The sequence below is a fragment of the Rana temporaria genome, chromosome 10, assembly GCF_905171775.1.
Source record: "Rana temporaria chromosome 10, aRanTem1.1, whole genome shotgun sequence".
Lineage (NCBI taxonomy): Eukaryota > Metazoa > Chordata > Amphibia > Anura > Ranidae > Rana > Rana temporaria.
Window position 1 is genome coordinate 122886636 of NC_053498.1, and position 21742 is coordinate 122908377.

The 21742-nt window shown below is 43.3% G+C and overlaps 1 protein-coding gene across 1 annotated transcript; it reads left to right on the forward strand.

Annotated features, from left to right (window-relative positions):
• The first annotated feature begins 441 nt into the window (after nucleotides 1-441).
• On the forward strand, nucleotides 442-19774 carry DCPS (decapping enzyme, scavenger). Its single transcript, XM_040326188.1, has 6 exons — nucleotides 442-669; nucleotides 4087-4255; nucleotides 7419-7564; nucleotides 13621-13734; nucleotides 16093-16203; nucleotides 19284-19774. The coding sequence occupies exons 1-6, from the start codon at nucleotides 487-489 to the stop codon at nucleotides 19548-19550; spliced, it is 990 nt and encodes a 329-aa protein (XP_040182122.1). The 5' UTR covers nucleotides 442-486; the 3' UTR covers nucleotides 19551-19774.
• Nucleotides 19775-21742: the final 1968 nt, after the last annotated feature.

Sequence of the window (21742 nt, forward strand, 5' to 3'; positions counted from 1 at the left end):
CCCTGCCAGTCACATTTATACAGTTATCAGTGCATATTTATAGCACTGTTCGCTGTATAAATGTGAATGGTCCCAAAAATTGTCAAAAGTGTCCGATGCGTCCACCATAATGTCGCATCCGGTCCCCCATAGGGGACAGCGGAGCAGACACAGGGCGGTCCCTGCACTGTGTGCGGGGACCGCCCTATCCGCCAACAGCTGAGCGGGGATCCCCACGGACACACGGAGCGGACCCAGAAACGGTCCGCTCCGTGTGAAAGAGCCCTTAAGGCTTCTATGCATCTGTTCAGTTAATAAAAAATAGTTATGATCATTAATAATAACAGTAATCGTCATAATTCGAATTATTATTATAGTGCAGATAACATGTTAAGCACTAGATGGCGCTATTCGCTATCAACGATGACGGTATTCGCACATGGCTTGTAGCTGTATTATACCGAGTGAGGCAGCAGGTGGCGCCAAGCTCTGGCCGTGCTGCACACAATGGAACACAGTAACACAATGGCGGAGAAGGGAGAGAAGAGGAAGCGGGATGATGAAGCCGATAACAGCGGCCCCGGGAAGAAGGAGACCTCAGCGGAGGGAGAACACCCTCTTCCCGGTTTCCGCCTGAGCGCCGTCCTAAGGGAGTGCGCGCGAGACAAAACCATTTTTCTTCACGGAAAGGTACCAGGGCGGGAAAAGCTCACCAACGGGGGACTGTACCACTACTGCGGAAAGCAGAGGGGGCGCTGGGACCGTACCATTGCTACACTTTGCAGGGGGAGGGAGAAAAGGTTGATTTAATTTTTTTTTCTGAATTTTACAGTTACAACATTAATACACTTTAGTGGGTAGAGGAAAAGATCATCAAGATTGTGTTAGATTTCCTTCATATAAGTGCACTGAAAACCAGGGCACGTGTATAAATCTGCATTTATTTATTTTTTGCTAGTAAATTCCTCTCAAACATTATAAATTTTCGAAAAACGGAGGCCTCGGGAAAATAAAATAGTGGTTGTTGCATTTTTTTATGCTCCACAATATTTGCGCAGCCATTAATTTAAATGTTCGGGAAAAATAAACTTTAATTTTAGTGCACACAAACACAATACAGTGGAAACTTGGATTACGAGCATAATCTGTTCCAGGAGAATGCTCATTATCCAAAGCACTCGCATATAAGGATGAGCTCTGGCGTGTTCGCATAGTACACGTGCAGAGCCCGCCAGGAAGTCTGCACGGCGCTGAGAGACATTTCCCGATGCTCGGCTGCAGAGATCGGGAAATGTCTCCCTGGCTGTGATTAGCGCAGCGCCGTGCAGACTTCCTGGCGGGCTCTGCACGTGTACTATGCGAACACGCTGGAGCTCATCCTTACTCGCATATCAAAGCGAGTTTCCCCATAGAAGTCAATGGAAACGAAAATAATTAGTTCCGCATTGACTTCTATGGCATGTATTACCACATGTGGCCAGAGGTGGGGGGGCGCCAGAGAACCTCGCAAAGGCTCGGGGACAGCTGGGCTGGGCTCGGAAACTGACTATTTTTGAGTTTTTACGATTGGCTCAGGCGCCCCCGCACCTCTGCCCTGTACACCGCTGTGACTTGAATCCTGCAACACTCGCAAACCGAGTCAGAATTAAAAAAAAAAGCTTGTATTGTGAAACGCTCGTCGTTAACCGCATTACTCGCAATCCAAGGTTTCACTGTATTATTATTATTATTATACAGGATTTATATAGCGCCAACAGTTTACGCAGTGCTTTACAATATAAAAAGGAGACAATATAGTTATAATACAATAAAATTAGGGTTGTCCCAATACCGATACCAGTATCGGGACCAATACTGAGCATTTGCGGGAGTACTTGTACTCCCGCAAATGCCCCCAATGCCAGATCCGATACTACCCCCCCCCCCGCCGCATACTGCAACGCTGCCGCCTAGTTAATCAGCGTGCGGGGAACATTACAGCTTTCATTTGAATAGCTGTCTGTTCCGCGCCGCGTATAGACACTCCCCCTTGCTCGGGATTGGACGGGTGATCTGTCTATCAGAGTGCAGATCACCTGTCCAATCCCGAGCAAGGGGGAGTGTCTATACGCGGTGCGGCGGGGAACACACAGCTATTCAAATTAAAGCTGTAATGTTCCCCGCACGCTGATTAACTAGGCGGCGGCATCTAGGTATGGGGAGACATGGCTGCATATGTGGGGGACATGGCTGCATATGGGGGGGACACGGCTGCATATGTGGGGGACATGGCTGCATATGTGGGGGACATGGTTGCATATGTGGGGGACATGGTTGCATATGTGGGGGACATGGTTGCATATGTGGGGGACATCGCTGCATTCGTGGGGGACATTTAAAAAAAAGTATCGGTATTCGGTATCGGCGAGTACTTGAAAAAAAAGTATCGGTACTTGTACTCGGTCCTAAAAAAGTGGTATCGGGACAACCCTAAATAAAATACAAGAGGATTAAGAGGGCCCTGCTCAGAAGAGCTTACAATCTAATAGAATGGGCAGGTGGTACAAAAGATCACTATAACTGTGGGGAATGAGCTGATGGAAGTGGTAAAAGATTAGTTGGAGACGTGATAGGCTTCCCTGGAGAGATTCGTTTTGCGGGATCGCCTGGAGGTAGCAAGAGTAGGGATAGCCGGACAGATTGAGGTAGCGAGTTCCAGAGGATGGGAGAGGCTCTGGAGAAATCCTGGAGATGAGCATGGGAGGAGGAGACAAGGGAGCTTGAGAGTAGGAGGTCTTGAGCAGAGAGGACGGTTCGGGTGATATTTGGAGACAAGATTGGCGATGTAGCTCGGGGCAGAGTCGTGGTTGGCTTTCTATGTTGTCGTTAGTATTTTGAAATTAATTTGCTTGGTGATTGGGAGCCAGTGCAGGGATTGGAGGAGAGGGTTGGCAGACGCTGAGCGGTTGGTAAGGTGGATAAGTCTGGCAGCGGCATTCATGATAGACTGAAGAGGGGATAGTCTATGGAGAGGCAGGCCAATGAGAAGGGAGATGCAATAGTCAAGGCGAGAGATAACAAGGGAGTGGTGGTTCAATTTGTTAAAAAAGGGCGAATTTTAGAGATGTTATGGAGGTGAATTCTACAAACTTTTGACAACGATTGGATTTGAGGCTGAAATGACAAGTCATATAGGTGGATTCAGAAAGACTTAGGCTGGCGTATCAGTAGATACGCCGACCTAAGTCTGAATGTGCGCCCGCGCTAATTTAAGCGTATTCTGGTAACCAGATACGCTTAAATTAGGCTCAGATACAAGCAGCGTAAGTGTCTTACACCCTCGTATCCTAAAGTGTCATTTTTAGGCTGGCTGCTAGGTGGCGCTTCCATTGCGGTCGGCGTAGAATATGTAAATCACTAGATACGCCTATTCACGAACGTACGCCCGGCCGACGCAGTACAGATACGCCGTTTACGTAACGCATTATCAGGCCTATAGTTATTCCATCAAATAGCTGGAATAGTAATGTTAAGTATGGCCGCCGTTCCCGCGTCGAAATTTGAAAATTTTACGTCGTTTGCGTAAGTCGTCCGTGAATAGGGATTTACATCCACGTCAAAATCAAAATGGACCGTGCGGTGTACTTAGCCGCAATGCACACTGGGAAATGTAGGCGGACGGCGCATGCACCGTTCCAAAAAAACGTCAATCACGTCAGGTCAACCAAAATTAACATAAAACACGCCCCCTCAGCCTATTTTGAATTGGGCGCGCTTACGCTACGCCGCCGTAACTTAGCAGGCAAGCACTTTGTGAATCAGGTACTTGCCTCGCTAACTTACGGCGGCGTAGTGTAAATGCCATACGCTACGCCGCCGCAACTATGCGCTCGCCATCCTGAATCTAGCTAATAGTCTAGAACACAGGTGTCAAACGCAAGGCCCGCGGGCCGAATCCGGCCCTCCAGGCCATTGCATTTGGCCCTCGCGCCTCTCCTGCAGCTGCAGGATATTGGGTTTGAGGCATCTAAACTGCAGCTGGCAGAATCTTGGAGGTGCACCATCTAAACAGAACACCTAGATCTGAATTAGGTCCTTCTTCCTGAACCGTTCCATTTCTGCTTCCAGGTGAGTGGTGATGGTGAGGCGACGGAAGATGCCGTTGTCATCATGGAGAGGGCGCCCTTCCAGGCTGACTCTGTGTCTAATCTTCTCGGCAACAACCCGTCAATGAAAGTGCAGCTGAAGAATGACATCTATGCAGTTTATCACCTTAGTCCTCCTGCAGAGCTAAATGGTAAGTGGAGACTTCCCCCTCATAAAACAGTGACCGGTCTTCAGAGACAAATTTGTTGTAGAAGTAATCTCCTATCAAGCAGGATCGTGCATGAGAAGCCTTCGATGGAAGCTGCTCTCTTCCAGGGTGTACATTGTTTCTGGTAGCAGAGACTTCACCCACAGCTTCAGCTTCACTCCCCAAAACACAGCAAGTTACCTGGCTCCATCTACTGACTGTTGTGCCCCTGCTGTGTTCTGTAGTGATGCAGGGGCTGGCAGAAGAAATTACATTGCATGGTTGTAACCCTACCACATATTTATTACCAATCACAGAGATCACAGTACTCCTTCCTGACAATGGCTTTGTCCGCTTTTTTTGTTTCCAGAAGAACGGTGCCATCCTTGTTCTGGCATCATCCAGGATCACAATCTAGTTCCTGGACTGATTCCAGCTCAGAGATGACACAATCGTGTAAATCCTGGTGCTTGTGTAATTCTTGGCTGTGTCTGACTGATAGTCACAGCTCTCTGCTCACTGAAGACTGAGAACCAAGCGATCAGCGGTCATGTGATCGCTCAGTTATTTGGTCTTGGAGGCAGCTGAAGACAGCTGAAGCATTGGATCGATACTGCATCCACGTAGGTAATTATGTGTGTTTGCTTTTTATATTCCCATTCTCCTCTTTTATCTACTTGCCGCCCGCCATATAGCAATATGACGTTGGCAAAGTGGTTTAGTTATCCTGATCGGACGTCATATGACGTGATCAGGATAACAAGCTGGCACATCCCTGCAGAGACACGCAGCGTGGCGAACGGAGGTGCAGTGTGTCAGTCTGACACACCGCAACTCCGATCGTGGTATGGAGCCTCTGACCGAGGCTTCTTGCCACGTAATCAGCTGTGACCAATCACAGCTGATTATTGTGTGAACCAGGAAGTGCCGGTAAACGGCTTTCCTCAGTTCACGCTGACTGGGAGATCCGATTGGCTGCCAGCCTGTGCCCCATGAAGAATGCCTGTCGGTGCCCATAAATGTGCTAATCATAAATGTTACACACAGGTGGACTCTATTTACTAATTAGGTGACTTCTGGAGGCAATTGGTTCCACTAAATGTTAGTTAGGGGTATCAGAATAAAGGGGGCTGAATATAAATGCACGCCACACTTTTCAGATATTTATTTGTAAAAAAATTGTAAACCATTTATCATTTTCCTCCCACTTCACAATTATGTGCCACTTTGTGTTGGTCGATCACGTAAAATCCCAATAAAATACATTTACATTTTTGGTTGTAACAAGTGGTATAAATACTTTTTCAAGGCACTGTATCTTTGTTTCAGTTAAAGGATAAGTACACTTATCTGGTTTGCCTCTTTAACTATTAGCCGACCAGCCACCGTCATTATACGGCGGCAGGTCGGGTCTCCTGGGCGAGAGCCCGTAGCTATACGTCCGCTCTTCGAGCGCCGCCGGGCACCCGCGATTGCTCGTTACAGAGCGGGGACCGGGAGCTGTGTGTGTAAACACACAGCTCTCGGTCCTGTCAGCGGGGGAAATGCTGATCTTCTGTTCATACAATGTATGAACAGAGGATCAGTGTTTCCCCTAGTGAGGCCACCCCCCCCCCCCCCCCCACAGTAAGATAACACACAGGGACATACTTAACCCCTTCCCCGCCCCCTAGTGTTAACCCCTTCACTGCCAGTGGCATTTTTATAGTAATCCAATGCATTTTTATAGCACTGATCGCTATAAAAATGACAATGGTCCCAAAAATGTGTCAAACGTGTCCGAAGTGTCCACCATAATGTCGCAGTACCGAAAAAAAATCGCTGATCGCCGCCATTACTAGTAAAAAAAATATATTAATAAAAATACCCCCTATTTTGTAAACGCTATAACTTTTGCGCAAACCAATCAATAAACGCTTATTGCGATTTTTTTTTTTACGAAAAATATGTAGAAGAATACGTATCGGCCTAAACTGAGGGAAAAAAATGTTTTTTTATATATTTTTGGGGGATATTTATTACAGCAAAAAGTAAAAAATATTCATTTTTTTCAAAATTGTCGCTCTATTTTTGTTTATAGCGCAAAAAATAAAAACCGCAGAGGTGATCAAATACCACCAAAAGAAAGCTCTATTTGTGGGGAAAAAAAGGACGCCAATTTTGTTTGGGAGCCACGTCGCACGATTGTCAGTTAAAGCGGCGCAGTCCCGAATCGCAAAAAGTGCTCTGGTCTTTGACCAGCAATATGGTCCGGGGGTTAAGTGGTTAAGGTGACCTAACCTATCCTACTCCCCCTCCAAAGATGCATGCTTACTTCGATCAGACAGCTGCAGCCATAAGGGATTGTTTATTTTCTGTACTGCAAGTCCTCTGTCTCCTGGCTGCACCTGTGTAAAGCCCCATTGATATCTATGATGTCCCTCTACCTAAGTCTGCAGAGAGGGGATGAGATTGGTTAGATTACCCTAAAGGGGAAAACAGTGACTCTTAGGCCGCGTACACACGGTCGATCAAAACCGATGAGAATGGACCGAAGTTCAGTTTCATCGGTCCAAACCGACCGTGTGTACGCCCCATCGGTCTTTGGTCCATCGGACCAAAATTTTAAAACTTGCTTTAAAATCGAACCGATGGACCGCTGACTGATCGGTCCAAACCGATGGTTAGTACACAAAAGCATCGGTTCAAAACCTGCGCATGCTCAGAATCAAGTCGACGCATGCTTGGAAGCATTGAACCTCGTTTTTTTCAGCACGTCGTGTGTTTTACGTCACCGCGTTCTGACCCGATCAGATTTTGAACTGATGGTGTGTACGCACATCAGACCATCAGGCCACTTCAGCGGTGAACCGATGAAAACAGTAAAGAAGCAGACTGATCTCATCTCTCCTCCTTTCAGCATCCTCCTTGCATGTCAGCACAACTGATTTGGCTTTTAGTGCTGTTTCTCCCTTTCAACGTTTTGGCTCTGCTGTACAGATGGCTGATACGAAATCAAAGCCATGTACTTGCACTATTATTAAATACAGAGCTCGCATTTCTGCAGATAGACAACTTTAAACGTCAGTAGAGACTATCTATTTTGTTGTTTTGTTTTAGTGACTGGTCGATGTGTAAGGATTTGTTTTTTTTATTGTAAATTCTGCTTTTTATTTGTTTTATCCAGAAATAAAAACCACAGTTATCAGACCGGCCACAGAAAAGCACATTAAGAAATATCTCCACCAGGAGGTCTACTTGATCCAGGAAAAGGGAGAGGATTATAAGAACATCACATTACCTTTCATAGAGTCTCAGAGCTTTAGCATCCAGGTGAGTAGAGGCTGAAGTCCGCATCTGTATAGTACTGCAAACGTTTGGGGTATGTGGGGTCTGGGAATTCACTGACAACTGCTTGGGCAGATATAGGCTAGGACAAAAAGGAAAGATGTTGGCTATAATAGAATATTAAAGTGTATGTTTAGTCATGCAGTGGAGTGTGCTAGTATTAGGTCAGGTTTTTTCTGTCTGTGTCTATTTATCCTAGTGACTATTATCACCCGGGCAGAAAGTGATGGGAAACCTAACATTTTACAGTTGTCACCAGAACAGTAAAGTTAGCCATCATAGGTGAATCGAATCTCGGCCGGTTGAGCAGGGACCAGCCAAGATTTGGTCCATCTTTGGGACGCCTGGTTATACTTAAATTGATCTATTGATCGACTTCAGTACAACCAAGCCTATCCAATTATTTGCATGTAATTACTGCTGGCGGCTCACTGTTTTCTGCCAGCAGGGAAGGCTCCCCTCCTAGGCCACGTACACAACATCGGTCCAAACCGATGAAAACGGACCGAAGTTCAGTTTCATCGGTCCAAACCGTCCGTGTGTACGCCCCATCGGTCTTTTGTCCTTCGGACAAAAATTAGAGAACTTGCTTTAAAATCAAACCGATGGACCGCTGACTGATAGGTCCAAACCGATGGTTAGTACACAAAAGCATCGGTTCAAAACCCGCGCATGCTCAGAATCAAGTCGACGCATGCTTGGAAGCATTGAACTTCGTTTTTTTCAGCACGTAGTTGTGTTTTACGTCACCGCGTTCTGACACGATCGGTTTTTGAACTGATGGTGTGTACCCACATCAGACCATCAGTCTGCTTCAGCGGTAAACCAATGAAAACGGTCCGTCGGACCATTCTCATCGGATGGATCGACCATGTGTACGCGGCCCTACAGAGTGAAATCGCTCTGTGGGAGGGATTTCCCTATCAACACTGACTGTGTTAATGGGGGAATCAAGTGATTTTCAATTGCATGAAAGAAAATTGCATGGCTTGCTTAAAGTGGATGTAAACCCACTCTCATCCTTTCTAAACTACTGCCATAGTGCTGATCTATAAGGATATACATGCCTACTGCATGTATCCTTACCTGTCAGATGTTTTCCCCTTATCTGTTATAAGAACTGAAAAACTGCAGATTCTGTGGGTGGGTCTGTTGCCTGGAGCTCTATGGGTGGAGTCATGATGTCAGTAGACTCCCCGCCCTCCTCTACACTCCCCTTACACTGAATTCTGCTATGATTACAAACATCCGGTCAAAATCCAGAAAAGTAACCACATGACTTCAGAAAAGGAGTGGGGGTGGGAATTAAAAAATAATGCCTGTCTCCAAGCTAGTGCATGAGATATGTAAATAACCTGTCACTCACAGCAAGGGGGCAGAACGGACTAAGGTTTTTCGCTGTAAGTCTGTTTTTTTTTTTTTTTACTGAACAATAAAAGAGGATTGCTCAGAGCTGAATTAACTCTGTGTGGCAAGACTGGGCACAGATGATAGGAAATCTTCTACTCTACATTGTGACATAAAAAAAATAAATACAAATTTCGGGTTTACATCCACTTTAATGGAGGGGATCTCTTCCAATGGGGACACCTGTTCTGGTGACAACTGTCCAAGAGAATTTACAATATTTAAAAAATCTAGAAACAGACAAGGAGTATATTTGTTGTATGCAAATATTTAACATAAACACATGAATAAAAGAATTACAGTTTTTATATTTTTCACACAAAAAGGGGTTCTTAAAGTGGAATTGGGAAACAAAAAAGTAGTGTTTTTTATGATAGAAGAGCCCCTGTTGGTCTGTTCTGTTATAAATAGGTATCCCCGCCTATTGGCAGTCATTTACACTGAGCTGCACATTGCGTACATGTATGGCACCCTATCTTTGCTGTAATGATGTGAATCCCATGCATATGTGACCATTATAGCAGCCAAACAGACTGTACCCAGAAGGAAGACAAGGAGACGATGGAAACTTCCCTGACAGTGCATCAGTGGAGGGCATCATTTGCGATGCACACTAGCACATTATGACTAGTGTTGAGCAGAATACGCCATATTCGATTTCGCGATATATCACGAATATATAGCCGAATATTCGAGAAATATTTGCTAAATTCGAATATTCGTGATATTTTATCGAAATTAAATTTTTGCGAAATTTCGCTATTGCGAATGCGAAAATAATTGCGAAATTTCGACAACAGCGGAAGGAGCACTCTGGCTCAGAATATTCGTGATATTGTATCGAAATTTCGCAAAATGCGAATGCGATATTGATGGCGAAATTTCGGAAGGAGCACTCTGATTGGCTCAGAATATTCGTGATATTTTACAATACAAAATAATTGCGAAATTTCGACAAATGCGGAAGGAGCACTCTGATTGGCTCAGAATATTCGTGATATTTTACAATACAAAATAATTGCGAATATTCGGCAAATGCGGAAGGAGCACTCTGATTGGCTCAGAATATTCGTGATATTTTACAATAGAAAATAAAAAGTGTTTTGCATTGGTGGTGATTCTTTACTCTATCCATCTGTCACAGCCGTTTGTCAATCAAACACCTTGAAGATTGAACACGTTCATGCTGCATGCTTTGGACTTTTTTTCACTTCACATATCAAAGACATTTTTATGAAAGATTATTTTTCTATTATTGGGACTATATTTCTTTATATATTTGTTTCACTGTGTATTTCACAAGTTATTTGCGCTAGCTTATTTTATAATTTGCCCACATGTCTTGTCACTAGACATATTTTTTATTCTTGTAGAGCGACTCCATTTTCTGTCTTGTATTAATTTATGTTGTATAACATTTTTGAGTTGCTGCTGTATTCTCCCCTTTTTTTTAAGGTATGCGCAATTTTTTCCTTCTTAAAAAATATCAAACATACAAATATTCATAACAGAAACATACACAAAGCCCCCCCCCTTTTGCATCAGAGACAATCAGAGTTCTCCTACCACAGTTATCGAAAATTCGCAATCATTTTCGCATTCGCATTAGCGAAATTTCGCAATTTTTTTTTTTTTATATTCGGCAACATAAAAGGATCGCCTCAGCTTAGCTACTCGGCCCAGGGTCTCTAATCATACCAGCAATGCTTTTAGACGTCGATAGGATGTGATCTGTTTTAAAAATAAAATTGAAAAAATGCGAATATTCGGAATAGCGAATATTCACCGCGAAATTCGAAATATATCGCGAATACTAAAATATGCCATATTCGAGCCGAATATTCGCAATACGAATATTTGTGAGCAACACTAATTATGACATAAAGGTCCTGGGAGTCTATTTAAAAAAAAAAATGTCAGAGTTTAACCGCTTGCCAACCAGCCGCCTTCATTATACAACGGTAGGTTGGCTCCCCTGTGCTAATTGCCGTAAGTGTATGTCGGTGTGCGATGCACATGGCCGGCGGGCGCGATGTCTGTCGGCCACCCACAATAGCTCCACAGAGAGCTAGAACCAGGATCTGTGTATGTAACCAAAAGATCCCCATTCTGACAGGGGAGTAGAGAGAGATCTGCTGTTTCTTGTGATCAAGAACAGCGATCTCTCTCCTCCAGTCAGTACACTGCCCCCACAGTTAAACATATCCCTAGGGAACACTTAACCCCTTGATCGCCCTGTAGTGTTATCCCCTTCCCTGCCAGTGACATTTATACAGTAATAAGTGGCTATTTCTAGGTCTGACCCGTGTATAAATGTCACTGGTCCCAAAAAAGTGTCCGTCGCAGTCCCCCTAAAAAGCGCAGATCGCAGCCATTACTTATAAAATAAATAATAAAAAATGCCATAAATCTATCCCCTATTTTGTAGACACTATGGGGCAGATCCACAGAGAGAGTACGCCGGCGTATCTACTGATACGCCGGCGTACTTTAAAATTTCCCGCGTCGTATCTTTAGTTTGAATCCTCAAACCAAGATATGACGGCATCTGGGTTAGATCCGACAGGCGTACGGCTTCGTACGCCTTCGGATCTTAGATGCAATACTTCGGCGTCCGCTGGGTGGAGTTCGCGTCGTTTTCCGCGTCGGGTATGCAAATTAGCTATTTCCGACGATCCAAGAAAGTACGCGCGGCCGTCGCATTCTCTTACGTCGTCTCTAGTCGGCTTTTTCCGGCGTATAGTTAAAGCTGGTATTTTGCGGCGTATAGTTAGACTTGCCATGTTAAGTATGGCCGTTGTTCCCGCGTTTCATTTGAATTTTTTTATTTTTTTTTTGTGTAAGTCGTCCGTGAATCGGGATGGACGTAATTCACGTCTATGTTAAAAAAAATTACGTCCTTGCGACGTCATTTAGCGCAATGCACGGCGGGAAATTTCAGGATGGCGCATGCGCAGTTCATTCGGCACGGGGACGCGCTTCATTTAAATGAAACACGCCCCCTAATCGCCGATTTGAATTCCGCCGCCAGAGCTGGACTACGCCGCCGTAACTTACGGCGCAAAATCTTCCTGGATTCAAACTAAAGCCAGGTAAGGTACGGCGGCGTAGCGTATCTCTGATATGCTGCGCGGGTGCAGATCTCTGTGGATCTGCCCCTATAACTTGTGCGCGAACCAATGGATATACGCTTTTTGCAATTTTTTTTTTTTTTTTTTAATTTATTTATTTATTTATTTTTTAAATATGTAGAAGAATACATATCGGCCTAAACTGATTAAGATTTTTTTTGGGCATATTTATTACAGCAAAAAGTAAAAAAAAAATGTATTTTCAAAATTGACGCTCTTTTTTTTGTATATAGCGCAAAAAAAAAAAAACGCAGAGGTGATTAAATACCACCAAAAGAAAGCTCTATTTGTTAGGAGGGGACATAAATTTTGTTTGAGTACAACCACGCAATTGTTAGTTAAAGCGACGCAGTGCCATATCGCAAAAAATGGTCTGGTCATTAAGGGGGTAAATCCTTCCGGGGCTGAAGTGGTTAGTTTTGCCAGCTGGACCAATGTAAATATATATGTACCATACCTGGCCAATCCTTGTGGAAATTAGAAATCGCTGTTTAGGCGTTGTTACAACAGTAATTGCTGCTAACTTCCAGGTCCTGTACCAAGCGGCTGCTTAGTGGACACAGGAGGTTGCTTGCTTGGCAATGGTGCCATACACTGTCTTTCTTAATGAATGCAGTCTTCTCTGATTAGACCAAACTCTTTACTTCATCCAATCGTAGAACGTTTTAAGAAAATTCTAAGTGTTGGGATATGCTGATTTGTATTCAAAATATTTCTTGAAACAATGAGTTCAAGTAGTGAAGGTATTCTCTATGTAATAGATCAGTGGTCTCCAAACTGCAGCCCGAGGGTCGGATGTGGCCCTTTGCTGGCCTTTATCAGGCTTTTGGAGCACTGTGTCTCCCAATGATACGAGATACTATTCTGCCATCTGACGCCGACAATGGAGCACCATTTCTCCCACTGACACCATTAATGGGGCACTATTCCTCCCTAGGATTCCAGCAGGGGGCACTATTCCTCCCCTAATACCAGATGTTTACTCCCACTAATGGCAGGAAAATTTTCACTCCCGCTGGCCAAAGTGCGGCCCTCAAAGAACAATAAACCGGCTCTTTGTTTAGAATGTTTGGAGACCCCTGTAATAGATCATAGTATGTTGTGTTAAGACAAATGTCCTTCGTTATTCACATGCAAAGTCAACAGATTAATTACTCTTCAGAAGGTCCCCATTATGCCAGAACAGTCATGCAAGAGTCCATGTGGATCGTCAGATTGAAGTGGTTTCCCCTAAGGACCCATCTTATCTGTTGCCAGTAATGATGCGATGTTGTACTGGTGACTATTGTCACCAAGACAGAAAGTGATGGGAAATGCAAAATTTTAGCTTTGTCACCAGAACAGGAATACATGGTAAATCATTCAATGGGGATAAATGTTTGGGTGACAGCTGTCTATGATGGAAATGACCATCATTTTGAGGAGATTGCCTCTCACTTTTTGAGGGAGTTTGCACTACTAGTTTAATATAACTGGGTCTCCTTTCTGGCCTTTGTCTTACAGTGGGTCTATAACATTCTGGAGAAGAAGGCAGAGGCTGACCGCATTGTATATGAGAACTCTGATCCAGACAACGGATTTATCCTCCTCCCCGATTTTAAGTGGAATCAGAAGCAGGTATGTGAACTTAATAGAGCAATCTGCTTGCAGTGTCTCTTAATTTCAGCAGATGTTATTATACAAATGTGACATACAGTCCTGATCAAAAGTTTAAGACCACTTGAAAAATGGCAAAAACATATTTTACATTGTTGGATCTTAACAAGGTTCCAAGTAGAGCTTCAACATGCTACAAGAAGAAATGAGAGTGAGACAAAACATTTTTTGAGCATTCAATTTAATGAAAACAACGAATAAACTGAAACAGGCTGTTTTTCAGCTGATCAAAAGTTTAGGACCACACCTCCAAAAAAAACCTAAACCCCCCCAAAACAGAAATCCAACTTCCAAACATGAACTCAGTAATGAGTAGCTCCGCCGTTATTGTTGATCACTTCAAAAATTTGTTTCGGCATGCTTGATGCAAGCGTTTCCATGAGGTGAGTGGGAACATTTCTCCAAGTGGTGAAGACAGCCGCACGTAGGCCATCTACTGTCTGAAACTGTTGTCCATTTTTATAAACTTCCCTTGCCATCCATCCCCAAAGGTTCTCAATTGGATTTAGATCAGGGGAACACGCAGGATGGGCCAAAAGAGTGATGTTATTCTCCTGGAAGAAGTCCCTTGTCCTGCGGGCATTGTGTACTGTAGCGTTGTCCTGTGTCGTTACCACACAGACGAGGGCCCTCAGTCATGAGGAATGCTCTCTGCAACATCTGGACATTGCCAGCGGCCGTTTGGCGCCCCTGCACTTCCTGAAGCTCCATTGTTCCACTGAAGGAAAAAGCACCCCAGACCATTATGGCGCCCCCTCCACTGTGGCGCATAGAAAACATCTCAGGTGGGATCTGCTTGTCATGCCAGTAACGTTGGAAACCATCAGGACCATCAAGGTTAAAAAAAATTCTCATCAGAGAATAAAACGTTCTTCCACCTTTGAATGTCCTATGTTTGGTGCTCTTGCAAAGTGCAAATGAGCAGTTCTGTGGCATTCAAGGAGACAAGGTTTTTGAAGATGTTTTTTGTTTTTGAAGCCCTTCAGTCTCAGATGCCGTCTGATGGTTATGGGGCTGAAGTCAGCACCAGTAACTTGGGTCGAGGATCGTCCAGTGTCTTGATGAGAGACCCTGCTTATGCAGTTCAGCAACCCGACCACGTTCAAAAAGGGAGAGTTTTTTTGCCTTTGCCATCACAAAGTGTGACTACCTGACAGAAAAGGACAATGAATCCACATCTTTGCACAGATTTGGCCTTTTAAAGGCATGTGGTCCTAAACTTTGATCAGCTGAAAAACAGCCTGTTTCATTATTTTCAATTAATTGAATGCTCAAAAAATGTTTTGTCTTACTCTCATTTCTTCTTGTTGCATGTTGAAGCTCTACTTGGAACCTTGTTAAGATCCAACAATGTAAAATATGATTTTTTGACATTTTTCAAGTGGTCTTAAACTTTTGATCAGGACTGTATAATCCTCTTCCACTTAGCTGGTTACATGTAGCTGCTGTATTCCTGTGGCAAGATTTGTCAGATTCTTCCTACTGGAATGACCTGTTCATGGGACCAGCAGCGGGCGCTCAGCCCATTTAAACAAATGGTGGGCTGACGGCAGCCACTGATGTTTGCATGTAGCCACACCAGAGCGGTTAGCTGCAGTTAGGGATAGATGTCCGAGCCTGGACACAGAGTCAGGTGTACCCAGCCTTCCAATACCTGTAGACCATCCCTTTTTTTGTGAAGCCTGTTCCATGAAACTCTGATATTTTTTACATCTCTGTCCTTTCCTCCTCCCTAAGATGGACAAGCGCCTCCTAGCAGTACAAGAGTGAACACTGTCCTTATGAGCCCCACACGTGTACATTGTGCTCTCTGCTAAGCAGATGAGTCAGTGGCTGTGACAGGAGAGAGCTTTGCAGCTGCTGAGATCTTCTGCGGTGAAAAGAAATAGCACTGCACATGTGCAAGGCTCAAATTGATGGTGCTCAATTCTGTACCACTGGGGCAGGCTTTACCCACAAAAGGCCTACAGGTATAAGAGGAGCATAAATCAATAATTTGTTTAAAATTATGGAATAGTAATGGAAAAGGTGAGCATTGATTGACTTCAGTACAACCAGTCTTTAGTTTTTTTCTTTTTGCATGATCACTGACGCGGGCTATAGCGTCAGCAGTGATCATTGTATTCTGAAGGCTGGGAAACCTCCAGCTGTCAGGATACAATAGAGAAGCGGGAGGGATTCCCTCATCAACAATGACTGTTATGAGTCATTTTTTTTTTCCTTCAACATGGATTGCATAAAGTATGGCCAGCCTTAGAAATAAGAATTTTGAAAAATACCACAGGTGTATAAGACTCAATTTTTGTGCTACTTTTCCAGGTTGAAGATTTGTATCTTATCGCTATTTCTCAGAAGAGAGGGATCAAGTCTTTGCGGGATCTCACTGCTGACCATCTTCCATTGCTCAGGAATATCTTGCAGGAAGGAACAGTAAGGAAAAGAATGAGACTCTTATTTATCAAATAAAGAATCTATTGTCTGACTTTCAGGATGCTGTGGGCCGCGATGTCGCTTAAAGCGGAGTTCCACCCAAAAGTGTAACTTCCACTTATTTGATTCCTCCCTTTTGGAGGAGCTAGTGCTGCATATAGTCTATAAAGAGTACCTGTCGCTGCCTATTACTGTCACAGGGGATGTTTACATTCCTTGTGACAGCAACAAAAAGTGATTATGGATAGTGGGGGAAACTAATGCGCAAGACCAAACTAACTAAGGCAATAAGAACTAAAACTAGTATGTTTAAAAACTAATTAAAACGACTAAGCAGCAGCCACAACTAAATAGTGTTCACACACTGATACAATATTGATAAAGGGGAGGGTAATGGCGCTCGCTAATAATTAAAGTGCAAAGTATATATAAAAAACTGATTAGACTTCCCGACCGTCTCACGTACGTTGGCAGCCCTGCGCGAACTGCCGAACAGGTACGTCGGCTCCTTTAAGAGCCTTAGCAGGCACGCTCGCCCGCTGCATGACACGGACCCCAATGCATGTTTGGCCAGCCGGCGCGAGAGCCAGAACGGGGATCTGTGTAAACACACAAATCCCCATTCTGTCAGGGGAGAAAAGACAGATCGTCTGCTCCTAAAGATTAGGAACAGCGATCGGTCTCCTCCTCCAGTGAGTCCCATCCCCCCCCACACCTAGCAGGGAACACATTTAACCCCTTGATCACTCCCTAGTGTTAACCTCTTCCCTGCCAGTCACATTTACACAGTAATCAGTGCATTTTTATAGTACTGATCGCTGTATAAATGTCAGTGATCCCAAAAATGTATCAAAAGTGTCCGATCTGTCTGCCGCAATGTCGCAGTCCCGATACAAATCGCTGATCGCCTCCATTACTAGTAAAAAAAATGATAATAAAAATACCATAAATCTACTACCTTGTTAATTGACGCTATAACTTTTGCGCAAACCAATCAATATATGCTTATTAAGATTTTTTTATTTAGATATTTTGTTACCAAAAATATTTTAGAAGAATTCATCTTGGCCTAAACTGCTGAATAAATTAGTTTTTTTTTTATCAAAAAACTCTACACTACTACGTAGACTACAAACTGTACGATTAAATCGTTCTGATATTGCTGTTTTACTAACCTGACAGCTTATTATTCTAAATAGGAAACCTTCATTTTGTTTGCAAATATTAAAGATTCTAACTACCAGCAAGAATAAGTCCTTACATTAAAAGGGCACCCGTCATTTCAGACCCATCATGGCAGTGCCTGTTGGTGGGGATCCACTCACCTGCTGCAGCCACGTCCCTCACCTTGTGTCACTGCCGCATCACCAGCCGTCCCACTAAAGTGAATGGGACTGTCGGTGAGTCAACACCGGGTCAGAGGAGGAGCTGACAGTTTCTGTTTAAAAATTATGATTTACATCGACTTGATTTAAATCAAATGGCAGAAAGTAAATAATGTTTTTTTTTTTGTTTTGTTTTTTTATTTGTCAGTCTTTTTTTGTTTATACAAGCAAAACAGAAAACATAAACACAGAAGTGATCAAATACCACCAAAAGAAAGCTCTATTTGTGGGAAAAAAATCAGTTGTATTTGGGTACATAGTCACATGACCGCATAGTTGTCAGTTAAAGTAACGCAGTGGCGTATCGCAAAAAAGGCCTGGTTATTAAGGGGGTAAATGACCCCATCTCTCCGTGATCACGCGCCAAAGAAAATGCATACGTAAGTCGTGCCCACAAATGGTGAGCAGTGTTCAAATCACACGTCGCCATTCCACGAGTGTGCACAATTTTAAAGCATGACATGACTCGGCGTAACATAATTTTTCACATTATACAAAAAATTGAGCTAACTTTACTGTTTAGTAACTGTTTAATTCAACAAAGTGTATTTTATTTCTCCAAAAATTGCGTTTTAAAGGCCATTGCTCAAATACAGTGTGGCATAAAAGTTTGCAACAACCGCCGTTTTATTCTGTAGGATCTCTGCTAAAAATAATAATGATAATGTTTGGGGGTTCTAAGTAATTTTCTAGCAAAAAATACTGATTTTAACTTGTAAGCAACAAATGTCAGAAATAGGCTTGAAGTGGTTAAAGCGGGGGTTCACCCAAAAAAAATGTTAACGTTCCATTCAGCCGAGTTGTGAGAATGACATTGGGCTGTTTTGTTTTTTTTATTTCCTTGCCGTACATACCGTTTTATCTATATTTTCAGCGCAGCTTCAGGGTATGTAATATGCGGGACTGGGCGTTCCTAATTGATTGACATGCTTCCGACCGGAGCATACAGCGCGTCACGAGTTGCCGAAAGAAGCCGAACGTCGGTGCGCAGGCGCCGTATAGAACCGACTCGCAGTCCGGCTTCTTTCGGCAACTCGTGACGCGCTGTATGCGCCGGTCGGAAGCATGTCAATCAATTAGGTGAACCCCCGCTTTAAAGGGGTGGGTTCCCCTAAAAAACATTTCTAACAATACATTGAGAAGACTGATTACACTGCGGGTATGCTGGTGTTTTTTTTTTTCCGTACATACCTCGTTATCGCCGTTTCATCCCTCGGCTTCCGGGTGTGATTCTTGCTGGACCTAGTTAATTGACGTTCCTCCGACCGGCGCATACTGCGCGTCACGACTTTCCGACAGAAGCCTGCGCAGCGACGTTCGCTTCTGTCGGAAAGTCGTGACGCACAGTATGCGTCGGTCGGAGGAACGTCAATCAACTAGGAATGCCCAGCCCCACAAGAATCATACCCGGAAGCCGAGGGATGAAACGGCGATATCGAGGTATGTACGAGAAAGAAAAAAAAAACAGCATACCCGCAGTGTAATCAGTCTTCTCAATGTATTGTAAGAAATTTTTTTTAGGGGGAACCTCCACTTTAAGGTAAATCATCAGAAAACGTTTTTGTGTGTGTTAAAAACAATTTATATTTGATAATTCTTTAAAAAGAAAACTGATCAAATACATTGGTGATTTTCCCACTTGCATATACCTGTGGAAGGGTTGATCTGAATTTCAGGTATGTCTCTATATTTTAGGAAGCTATTCTGAAGCGTTATAAACTCCAGGCAAATCGGCTCAGGATATATCTGCACTACCAGCCGTCCTACTACCACCTGCATGTACATTTCACTGCGTTGGGACATGACGCACCTGGGATTACCGTGGAACGGGCTCACCTACTTTCCGATGTTATCCAGAACCTAGAGATGAACTCTCGATATTATGAGACCCGAACGCTAACCTACGCACTACGGGAAGATGAAGCACTGCTGAAGCAGTTTAAAGATTCTGGAAAATGCTAAATGAATGTGTACCAACAACGTTCAATATGTTTTTACTAAAGTTTTGTTATCTTATCCATGGGAGTCGAAGATGATTCAACCCCCTCCTCCCCCCCTCCCCTCTTCAGTTTTCTATTTCAAGACATTTTTTATTAAACATATTTTGTAAAGTGCAATGATCATTTTGTTTCACTTTTTTTTTTCTTGTTTAATGTTTTTATTAATAAACTTTGCCTTCAAGGAAACAAGCTCAGAATATGATTACATTACAGTCTGTCAGACTGCCACCTGCACATATATTTTACCACATTGGGAAACCTGGAATCTTATATTGATATGCAGCTTTTATAAAAAGTGTAATTTTATAAAAAACAAAAAATCCTATGTATGTTTGTATATAGTGCAAGTTTCTATGTACACAAAAAAACTATTATACATTTTTATACACGATCAATAAATCTCATTTAACTGTTTCCTGCCTGACCACAATATATAAATGGACAAACAGGAGAAGTACTGCTTAAAGGGGTTGTAAAGGTAAAACAATAAATCCCTAAATAGCTTCCTTAACCTTAGTGCAGTCCTCCTTCACTTACCTCATCCTTCCATTTTGCTTTTAAATGTCCTTATTTCTTCTGAGAAATCCTCACTTCCTGTTCTTCTGTCTGTAACTCCACACAGTAATGCAAGGCTTTCTCCCTGGTGTGGAGAAAGCCTCTTGAGGGGGGGAGGGGCGAGCAGGAGAGTCGGGACACTCTCTACTTTGCAGATAGAGAAAGGAGCTGTGTGTTAGTGGGCGTCCTGACACTCCTGCTCTCCCCTCCCCCCTCAAGAGGCTTTCTCCACACCAGGGAGAAAGCCTTGCATTACTGTGTGGAGTTACAGACAGAAGAACAGGAAGTGAGGATTTCTCAGAAGAAATAAGGACATTTAAAAGCAAAATCGAAGGATGAGGTAAGTGAAGGAGGACTGCACTAAGGTAAAACATTTCTTTTCCTTTTACAACCCCTTTAACTACATGCCGACCAGCCGCCGTAGTTATACGGCGGCAGGTCGGCTGGGCTGCGCGAGATCACCTAGGCATACGTCATCTCGCGGATCAGCTAATAGGGGCGCGTGCGCGCCCCCTGCTCCAAACGCGCGTGCCCGATTGTATGAACAATGTATGAACAGCGATCAGTCATTTCCCCAAGTCATTCCACCCCGCCCTTCAGTTAGAACACACCCAGGGAACATACTTAACCCCTTCCTCGCCCCCTAGTGTTAACCCCTTCTCTGCCAGTGGCATTTTTATAGTAATCGAGGCATTATTATAGCACTGATAGCTATGAAAATGCCAATGGTCCCAAAAATGTGTCCGCCATAAGGTCGCAGTACCGATAAAAATCGCTGATCGCCGCCATTAGTAAATAAAAAATAATAAAAATGCCATAAAACTATGTCCTATTTTGTAGACGCTATGACTTTTGCGCAAACCATCAAACGCTTATTGCGATCTTTTTTTTTTTTTTACAAAAAATATGTAGAAAAATACGTATCGCCCTAAACTGAGGGAAAAATTTTTTTTTTTATATATTTTTTGGGGATATTTATTATAGCAAAAAAACAGGCTTTTATTTTACCATGTTCTGGTAAGAGCATAATTGGAAGGTGAAGGTTTATCTTCAATCAAAAATGTTTTGGATAGCACATTTCTGTTCAGCACGTTGGATGAACTTTATGGTATAAACATGTATATATATATGTATACACATATCTTTTTTCAAGCACAATTGTTTATTGAATGATGACATATTTTGAGACATATTTTTTGATAGTATTTGACACTTTTTAATATTTGATGGAACCTAAGAGTCAGCGCAGATATATATATTTCTAATGCCGCGTACACACGACCGTTCTTCATGTCATGGAAAAAAACTAGGTTCCTTCTCGACGTAATTCCACCAGCAGAGGGCGCACTTATACTGCTGCATCTTGTGTAAACACAAAGGGCATTTTACAGCAGTTTTGCATTTTCAGGTTCCCCGCAGCACCTGCTTTCCAGCCTGTGCTGGGGCTTATAGTTTCAGCACAGGTGGAAAGACACACGATGTCTGGTTCAAGGAAAGTTTTTAGCCACTTATGTCAATCCTTTTCATAAATTGAAATTTGCACCTTGCTAAATCCTGGCTACTTTGATAATATCTTATTGTGGGAATGAATAAGAATCA